We start from the raw sequence: 10,237 nt of genomic DNA, 5'->3' as shown, positions 1-10,237 counted from the left end.
GTGTAAGGTAAAAGGTTTGCCTATTGTGTCTGTGGGAAAAGATTTCCGGGATCAGTGTCACTGGAAAAGCTCCAAAAAATTCAAAATCATGTGCAGAGCAGCCCCAGAGGATGTGTCTGGGTGCCACAGTTGAGGAAGGAGACTGGACCTTCCTGGGAGAGGAGCGCAGAGTTACACCAATAATTCCTGGACTCTAGGGTTATGTTACAAGCAGAGATTTCAGAAATCAGTCTTTGTTTCATTATGGCACAGAAAGAAGTAATTTAGCCAATTTCATGAAAGCCAACTTTCTCACCAATTCCCCTGCTCCCTTCCCAAAGCCCTGCAAGTTTTGTTCCCTTAAATGCTTATATATTTTCCTTTTTTAAGTCATGGATTCTCTTCATTTCCACTTGTAAGCAGAAAGGACTGTGTAGTACCACTCATTCTGGGGAAAAAAGAGCTCAGCTGGGAATATATTAGCCTAAAGATATAAAAGTCCTGGGTTCAGTTGCAGGTTTCACCAGTCAGTTTTGGGCATCACATTAGCTGAATGGTTAGCATTGCTGCATGACAGTGCCAGGAACCCAGGCTTGATTCCAGCCTTGGGCAAATGTTGGTGTGGAGTTTTCACATTGTCCTCAGGATTGCATGGGTTTCCTTAGGGTGCTCAGGTTCCTGTCATGATCCAAAGATGGGCAGGATAGGTGGATTGGCTGTGCGGAAAATTGACCCATAGTGTCCAGGGATGTGGGTAAGTTAGGTGGTAGGTTAGCCATGGTAAACATGGTTACAGGGATGGGGGAGGGGGGTGTCTGGGTGGTATGCTCTTCAGAGGGTCAGCGCCTCTACCTGCGCTGTAGGGATTCTTTGCTTGTATCCCTTGCCCATGTTGGAGATGCTTAGGCCTAATACACTACCCAACCTATTACAACTTACATAAAACACTTACATGAGGGGTGAAGGCTTCTAAAGATAGATAGAAAACCAAGTTGAGATGAAGACATGAGGTTGCAGGCAGATACAGATAGTCATGGGAGTTATACGGTGCAGAAACAGACCCTTCAGTTCAACCTGTCCATGCTGACAATGATCCCAAACTAAACTTATCCCACCTGCCTGAACTTGGCCCATATCCCTCCAAACATACTTATTCATGTACTTATCCCAGTGTCTTTTAAACGTTGTAACTGTACTTGCATCCACCACTTCCTCTAAAAGTTCACTCCACACATGAACCACACTGTGTAAAAATGTTGCCCCTCATGTCTTTTTCAAATTTTTCTCCTCTCAGCTTAAAAATATGCCCCTCGTCTTGAAATCCCTCAAACTCTGGAGAAGAAACCTGCCATCCATCTTATCTATACCCTCAATTATTTTATAAACTTCTATAAGGTTACCCCTCAACATCCTACTCTTTACTGAAAAATGTCCCAGCCTATCCAGCCTCTCCTTACGACTCAAACCCTCCACTTCTGTCAATATTCCAGTAAATTTTTCTGAACCCTCTCCAGCTTAATAATATCCTTCCCATTACAGGATGACCAGAACTGGACATAGTACTCTAGAAGATGCCTCACCAATGTCTTGTACAACTGCAACATGACGTCCCAACTCCTATACTCAAAGGAATGAGCAATGAAGGCAAGCATACTAAATGCCTTCTTAACTACCCTGTCTACATGTGATGCAAACTTCAAAGAATTGAGCCTGAGCCCCTAGGTCTCTCTGTTCTATAACACTACCCAAGGGCCTACTTTTAATTGTCGAAGTCCTGCCTTTGCTTGTTTTACCAAAATGCAATACCTCACATGTATCCAAATTTAGCTCCATCTGCCACACCACACCACAAAGAACCAATTGATCAACATCTCTTTGTAATCTTACATAACCTTCACTGTCCACTGTGCCACCAATTCTGGTATCATCCACAAACTTACTAACCATGCCTTCTATCTTCTCATCTAAATCATTTATATAAATGACAAAAGTGGACCCAAAGTGAACCCTGTGGAACACTGCTGGTAACAGACCTCCTGTCTGAGAAACAACCCTCCACCACCAATCTCTGTCTCCTGCCTTAAGCCAATTTTGTATCCAAATGACAAGTTCACCCTGAATCCCATATGATCAAACTTTGCTACTTAGTCTCCCATGCAGAACCTTGTCAAAGCTTTCACCAGTCCACGTAAACAATGTGTACTGCTCTGCCCTCATTAATCTTTTTGGTTACTTCCTCAAAAAACTCAATCAACTTTGAGTGATGTGATTTCCCTCACATAAAACCATGCTGAATATCCTGAATCATTTCTTGCCTCTCCAAATGGTGTATAAATCCTATCTTTCAGAATCACTTCCAACAAATTACCACTACCAAAGTCAGATTCACAGATCGATTTTCCCAAGTTTCTCTTTATATCCCTTTTTAAACAAATGCACAACATTAGCCACTCTGCAGTCACCCAGTACCTCAATAGATGATAAAAATATTTCTGCAAGAGACCCTGCAATTTCCTCACTAACTTTACACAAACTCCTGGGATACACGAGATCAGGTTCTGGAGAATTATCCAAATTTATATTTTCTAAGACCTCCAACATTTCCTCTTCTGTAATGTGAGCTGTTTTCAAAACATCAATATTAATTTCCCTGAGTTCTCTAGCCTCCATTTCTTCCACCACAGTTTAAAAACTGACACAAAATATTCATTTAATATCTCTCCCATCTCCTGAAATTCAACACAAAGGTGACCTCTTTCACCTTTAAGGGACCCAACTCTCTGTCCAGTTGCTCTCTTGCTCTTAATGTGCTTGTAGAATCTCTCTGGATTATCCTTAACCTTATTTGCTAAGGCTATCTCATATCCTGTCATTGCCTTCCTGATCTCCCTCTTAGAAATGCCTCTACACTCTTTATACTGATCAAGAGATTCACTTGAACCGAGTTGTTTATATCCAATATATCATTCTTTTTTATTCTTATGTGACAAGCCCTTCAGCTCTGTGATCAATCTTGTTAACATCCTCTGGATCCCAATCCCCCGCATATCCACCCAACCTCCTGCAACATCAGCACATCTTTCCTTACATACAAGGCCTGAAACTATTCTCAATGTTCAAATACAGTGCGACCAGAGCATGTTATGGCATCAGCAAATTTCTCTGCTCTTGTTTTCTCACTATCTTGAAATGAAAGTCTTCATTGCATTTGCCTTTCTAACCACCATCTAAACCCACAATGTTAACCTTAAGAGAATCCTGAACTGGAACTCACAACTCCCTTTGCACTTCAGATTTCTGAAGCCTTTCCCGATTCAGAAAATAGTCTATGCCTCTAATCTTCCTCACAAAATGTATAACCTCACACTTTCCCACACTGTATTACACCTGCTACTTCTTTGACCACTCTCCCAGCCTGTCCAAGTCATTCCGCTGCCTTCCTGCTTCCTCAGTATGATCTGATCCTCCACCTATCATTTGCAGACTTAGCAACAATACCCTCAATTCCTTTGTCCAGATCGTTAATGTATAACTTGAATAGTTGTGGTCCCAACACTGACCCCTGTTGAACTCTACTAGTCACCAGCTGACATCTGAAAAAGGCCACTTTATTCCAAAACTCTGTCTTCTGCCAGTCAGTCAGGCCAGTACCTTGCACCTAACACCATGGACTCTTACCTTATTTCACAGCTTCGTGTATGGCACCTTGTCAAATGCCTTCTGGAAATCCAAACAGATCACATCCACTGGCTCTCCTTTATCTGACTTGCTCGTTACCCCCTCAAAGAATTCTAACGGATTTATCAGGCATGACTCCCCCTTGACAAAGTTGTGCTGACTCTTCAAAGTACTCCGTGATCACATTTTTACACTGTCCTCTCACACCGTGTTAATGCAAAACTGATTTATTTGACTTTTTTACACAACATAAAGACTTTGATTTCAGTCCTGAATGTGATGAACAGCAAAGTCCAATCAGCGTTAAGATGTGTGAACTCTGTGTCATCTCAGCAGTGTTGATGACCGAGTGAATTCCTTCTCCCACATGGAGGAGATGAATTGTCTGTTCCCATGTGTGATCTCTCTGCTGTCTCAGCAGGGTCAATGAGTGAGCTCACAGTTTTTATCACATGGAGCAGGTAAATGCTTTCTCTCCTGTAGAACGTCGCTGGTATACTGAGAGTTGAGATGATCGCCTGAATCCAGTCCCACAACGAAAGCACCGGAAAGGTCTCTCATCATGTGAACATGTTGATGGGACATCAGTTCCACAGAACTTCGATAGCACTTCCCACAGACCAGACATTTGAAAGGTCTCTCCTCAATGTGAACACGTTGATGATAAAACAGTCCCCAGGAACTTGTAAAGTGATTCCCACAGTCTGAGCATTTAAAAGGTCTCTCCTCAGTGTGAACACTTTGATGGGACTTCAGTTCCACAGAATTCCTGAAGCACTTCCCGCAGTCTGAGCATTTGAAAGGTCTCTCCTCAGTGTGAACACGTTGATGACAAGTCAGTCCCCAGGAGCTTGTGTAGCACTTCCCACAGTCCGGGCATTTAAAAGATCTCTCTGCAGTGTGAACTTGCTGGTGTCTCAGCAGGTTGGACGACCGAGTGAAACCCCTCCCACATTTGGAGCAGCTGAACGGTCTCTTCCCAGTGTGAACCTGCTGGTGTTCCATGAGGTCAGATGATCGCCTGAACCCAGTCCCACAGAGAGAGCACGTGAACGGTCTCTCCTCAGAGTGAACATGCTGGTGGGACATCAGATCCCTGGAGGTTTTGTAGCATTTCCCACAGGCTGGGCATTTAAAAGGTCTCTCATTAATGTGAGCGAGTTGATGTGACAGCAGGTCCCTGGAACTTTTAAAGCACATCCCACAGTTTGGGCATTTAAAAGGTCTCTCCTCTGTGTGAGCACTTTGATGGGCCATCAGGTCCCCAGACGTTTTATAGTATTTTCCACAGTCTGGGCATTTAAAAGGTTTCTCGTTAGTATGAGCAGTTTGATGGGATGTCAAGTCCTCAGAGGTTTTATAACATTTTCCACAGTCTGGGCATTTAAAAGGTCTCTCATTAATGTGAGCTAGTTGATGGGATGTCAGGTTCCTGGAGGTTTTAAAGTATTTTCCACATTCTGTGCATTGAAATGGTCTCTCCTCATTGTGAACGAGCTGGTGTTGTAGCAGGTGAGATGACTGAGTGAATCCCTTCCCACACACTGAGCAGCTGAATGGCCTGTTACTGGTGTGACTATGTCGATGAGTTTCCAGCTCTGATGGGGAGATGAATTCCTCCCCACAATACCCACATTTCCACAGTTTCTCCCCAGCATGACTGCATTTGTGGTTTGTGAGCTCTGATGATTGGCTGAAGCCTTGTCCACACACACAACACGTGTATGGTTTCTCTCCAGTATGAACGGAGCTTTTTCCTTCCATGTTCAAAATCTGATCACGTTCCACTTGTGATAAAATGGGTGACTCTATCAAATCATGGTGTGATAGTTGGTTTGTAAATCTTCCCCTTCTAATATCCTGTGAAATTGATGTCAAACAAACAATAGAGTGAGAGAGAATCTTTCAGAAGACTCTGCATTCTGTGTGAAGATAGGGACTGAAGGAGAAGGATTTTCGACACCTACAACTTGACGAGAACTTTGTCAGAATCTTTCAAATACTCAGCTTCCACGACCAAGAAGGGGCAGGAGGTGGATGTGAACACCATCAGCTCCTAATTCCCTCCGGGTCACACACTGTCCTGACTTGTCTAACATCCAAACTTGATGCAGCAGAAATTTTCTCCACTCAAGTAATGGCAAAACTGAGGCCTTTTGTCTTTAGTCCCCAACACAAACTCTAGTGCCTACCACTGACTCCATCCCCTTCCCTGGCAACTGAGTCTGAACCAAATATGTCATTATCATGGTGAAACATTTCACCCCAAGATGAATTTTTAATCACATATCCCCATCATCACCAAGACTGCGTATTTCCACCTCAGCAACATCACCCAACTCCTCCTAGTCTCTGCTCATCTGCTGCTGAAACTCTTAATTCATTCCTTTGTTCCCTCAGGACTTAACTACCCTAGTATACTCCTCATTGGCCTCTCATGTTCCCCTCTCTGCACTTGTCTAACTACCTCTGCCTCTATTAAGAGCTCTGTTTAATGTTTTATTGTTCCTTCCACGGACTGTATCTGAATGAGGTTTTTACCACTGCCCATTCTCTCAACCATGTGCCGCTGCCTTCGCAGCTTTACCTTCCGACAAGATCTCCCACAATGCTGTAAGTGAAGGAGTTGCAGATTATTTACCCAGTGATGTAATCCTGAGGTCATCCAAAACTCTGCTACCCACTTGTGTATTCGCACCAAGACTTGTTCATTCACCACTCCGCGCTTGCGCAGCTCAATTTTAAATTTTACCTCCTTCTATTCAATACTTTGATAGTGTCCTATCTATCTCTGTAAGGTCCTCCCATCATTTCATGGACAATTAGGGCTGGCCACACAATGCTAACTCACCAGCAATTTTAAAAAGGTCCTTCGAGATATCTGGATTATCTCTTATTCCAACCTCCTGAGCATTCCCGATTTTAATTGTTCCACATTTGGTGTCCTCAACCTTCAGCTGCCAAGACCAGAAATCTCCTCACTCTCTCAACACCAGTTTTGCCATTTAAAATATTCCTTCAAAACTATATATTTGGCCATAAAGCGTGTTTTTTACCTCCCTAATATCTTGTTATATGAATGGAATTAAAAGTTACATCATAATACTCACAAGGAACAGCTTGGAAGTTTCCATTATCTGAAAAGCAGTATAATAACATACATTAATTGTCACTGATCTCAGCACATATCACAGTCCCTTCATCATCACTGGGCAAATAACTCCTTACCTAACGGCTTTGTGAGAACTACTAACGGAAGATAATTGCCTGCAGCAAATGGTCAGGGAATGTAAAAACCTCATTTAGAGAGTCAATGGAAGTAACAATGAAATACCTAAGACAGTTACAACCATTATTGGAGACAGAGGAATTTAAACAATGACACAGAGTTGATCAGGGAGAGCAATCGATGGACGTTGGTTCAGATCTGCAGTAAAGGGGTTGCACCAGCCCCAGAGCCATATCAAGCTTTCACAGATAACTGAGAACAGAACTAGAAGCTGAATTATTTAGGTTACTGGTTAAAAATATTGAAATAATTTCATTGTTTTCAACTTTAAAATCAAATGCCGGAGTCTGCAGCTCAAAAGATATCAGAAGCACTGAGGTCTGAGGAAACTCTTAGAGTTGAGGAAATACCCAGCAACAGGGTGATGTCACTGAATAATTGCCCATAACATTATCCATACGAACACAGAGCATTTGGGTCTGCACAAACATATGTTCACCACAAAAGATGTGAAGATCTGTGGAGAGATTTAAAAGGAGATTTATCAGAATGGTTCAAGAAACGAGGGATATTAGTTTTAGGGTCAGGTTGGAGAAACTCAAGTTTGTCCTGCACAGAGCAAAGGAGAGTGAAGTGAGATTTGACAAGGGTATCTAGTTTTATGGCGGGTTGAGATAAGGTAAATAAAGAGTAGCTGCCCCCATTAGCTTATAGTAAAAGTGTTAGGGACACAGATTTAAGATATTGGCCAAGATATTGGCAGATGTACGGGAGGAATTTTATGTTACTTTTGTTTTACTCAATACTTACATTCAAAGGCTAATAATATCCAGTGCTGAATGAATTATGAATAAAGCGGCACACTCAGATCTTAGTACGTCATTTGGTTTGAGTTTCCAATCTGTAAATTCTCTTCTAATATACCGTTACAAAAGCCATCTCAGTCAGTCCAAGACAGAAATTCAGAAGACACAAATATTTATGTTATTTGAGTTTGCTGTTTGTAAATCCGCCCCTCCTCACTCCCTGAAAAAGCAGTTTATAAACTCTATCACCTGTCAGTCCAGGAGAGACATTCACAGCATTCTTCCCTCCGCCCAGGATGACCGCACATGCGCCCTGCTGCCCTTTACCTCCTATAAAGATGGCGGCCGCCCCCCGGGCCTGTGGCTGCGGAGAAGCCTCAATTTGTCCCGTTTTGTGAAGCGGGGACAGATAGTTTCTTTATACATGGTCTGTCACATTCACAAAGTCTTTACGAAGCCTCTCCGTCTAACCGCCCGGTCCATCGCTTCTTCCGCTCCGCCGTATTATTACCTTTTTTTGGAGCCGAGGAAAAGAGCAGCTTCTACTCGGAATCACTCCAACTGCGCATGCTCTAGACACAGGCTAACGAGCATGCGCAATGATGAACAATTGCGTGCAAAAAAGGGTCCTTCACCAGCGCTCAGCGTTCTGGGTTAAACCGCAGCCATTGTAGATTTTGAATTTATGTATTGCTATGGGTGCAAATAATCTTTCTATTTTGCTCCTACAAGGACAACTTATATATAAAACACATGTAAGAGAGAATAAAACGTCTCCTGTGCGTCCCAAGGCTATAACAAAGTCTGACACCAAACCACACAATAAATTGTAAAGTCAGGCCATATACATTATGAGCCATAGGGCTGCTTTATTAATAGAGAAAACTGGTGGTGGTTTAACCTGAGGGAAACCACACCTCAGATAAGCAGAGAGGTTGAAAAAAGACGGTTATTAGTGGTAATTTCAAACAATGTGAGATTTAAACCCACATTGTTGGTAATGTGAAGAAAACTGACAAATGCTCTGAGAAAGAGTTTGGCTTTCAGAACTGACATCAAGGAGGAAGATGGGCATTTTGTGTTCCAGAAAACCACAATATTTTCTGTCAATGTTTGAAAGAGCTTTTTTTGTTCAGCTAAAGCCCTCAAAACATTGAATCACTATCTGGATGAGCACTTGGCTGAAGTGCTGGAAACTGGGTTTAGAAGCCAAATGGTGGATGACTGACAACAATGTAATGGGCCGAAGGGTCTCTCTCCATGCTGTTAAAGATTCAGTGACTCTATCATTCTTCAACTGACCAAAAAAAAAGTCGAAAGCAATGTCAACCAGAAAAGTTGCAAGCATTGTATGCGCCTTTCTTGGTGCTTTTTTTTAGTTGTGATTCAATCGTCTCACTGCTGTTTCCTGGGTTTGATTGCCAGTCAAGGAATGAGGATTTGTTGTTCCTGTACAAAACCTGAAAATGAACACGAGTTCCTGACATTAAAAGTAACAAAGAGAGCAGCTCTGTCAGAGTCAGTGAGAGTTTTACACCATGATGAAATTAAACGCTGAAAACCATTGCCTTTGTCTGCTCGGACCCAGTACTACCACAACAACAAAAAAAAATGCTCCTTTTTGAAACATACAGGATTTTTGCAGATTTAACGGGTTGGACGCAGAAAGGTTGGTTCCCTTCTCAGTCAGTCTTGGACCTGACTACCTCGTATGAGAATGGGGTGACACATTTAAGACAGAGATAAGGAAGAAATTATTCTCTCAGATGGTTGTGAATCTGTTGAATTCTTTACAGCAGAAGTTTGTTGTGGCTGAGTCATTAAGCATATTTAAGGCTGAGATCGACGTTAAAGGTATCAAGGCTTATGGGGAAAGGCAACAAAATGCAGTTCAAGGATTATCAGATCAGACAAAAGCTCATTGAGTGGCGGAGGAGACCTGATGGTCTGAATGGTCTCTTTCTGTTTCTAAAATTCATGGTCTTAATATGAGGCTGCAATACACTCCAGAGTAAAATGTGCCAAATTAAAAATGCATAGGTCCACTCGGACAACTGAACTGAGGTGAGGTGTGCAAAGGGTGAGATGTGTAAAGCAAGACACAAAGGATAGTCAATTTGTGTGATTGATCTGGAGTAATCGGTACACCAGGGTAAACAGGAAAACCAGTCTTCAGCACCCACACTGAGCCTACCACCACCAGAAAGACAGTTAACGCTCACTAACCACCAATGCCGTTCCATTTTCCTGATGTTTCTTCTGTTCTTGTCTTAAACTACCACACGTCAGGAAACTGCAGCTGACATTGTTGATGTGGGACTGTAACAATGTAGTGAAGCGATTCTGCCTGTCTAGGAGTTAATTCTGCCTCTAAAGATCAGGCAATATTTAATATTTATTACTATTAATGTTAACCATTAACAGGCCATGGCAGTGAAAGCACCGACTCCTCATCACTAGACAGCCAGGGAAGATCTCTGTTTATGTCACCCTGGAAAATGTCTGATTTGGTATTGCATTCTCCCATCTTTCTGCACATGATCTC

General features: G+C 42.5%; 1 protein-coding gene across 1 annotated transcript; it reads right to left on the bottom strand.

The window, feature by feature from the left end:
• Positions 1-3,868: 3,868 nt before the first annotated feature.
• Positions 3,869-8,248, bottom strand: LOC125483492 (zinc finger protein 501-like). The gene is made up of 3 exons (XM_048598819.1): positions 8,204-8,248; positions 6,768-6,794; positions 3,869-5,517 (listed from the first exon to the last, which is right to left on the bottom strand). Exons 2-3 carry the CDS (start codon positions 6,789-6,791, stop codon positions 4,081-4,083), a joined length of 1,461 nt encoding a protein of 486 aa, XP_048454776.1. The 5' UTR covers positions 6,792-6,794; positions 8,204-8,248; the 3' UTR covers positions 3,869-4,080.
• Positions 8,249-10,237: the final 1,989 nt, after the last annotated feature.

This window comes from Rhincodon typus, chromosome 7 (genome assembly GCF_021869965.1).
Source record: "Rhincodon typus isolate 14 chromosome 7, sRhiTyp1.1, whole genome shotgun sequence".
Lineage (NCBI taxonomy): Eukaryota > Metazoa > Chordata > Chondrichthyes > Orectolobiformes > Rhincodontidae > Rhincodon > Rhincodon typus.
This window is presented reverse-complemented; position numbering and strand designations above follow the sequence as displayed.

Bases quoted from the DNA above. Each gene is read 5' to 3' on its own strand.
- LOC125483492 (XM_048598819.1), bottom strand. From the start codon at position 6,791: ATGGAAACTTCCAAGCTGTTCCTT. The intron at 5,518-6,767 runs GTGAGTATTATG...TCAATTTCACAG, and splicing joins AAACTTCCAAGCTGTTCCTT to GATATTAGAAGGGGAAGATT.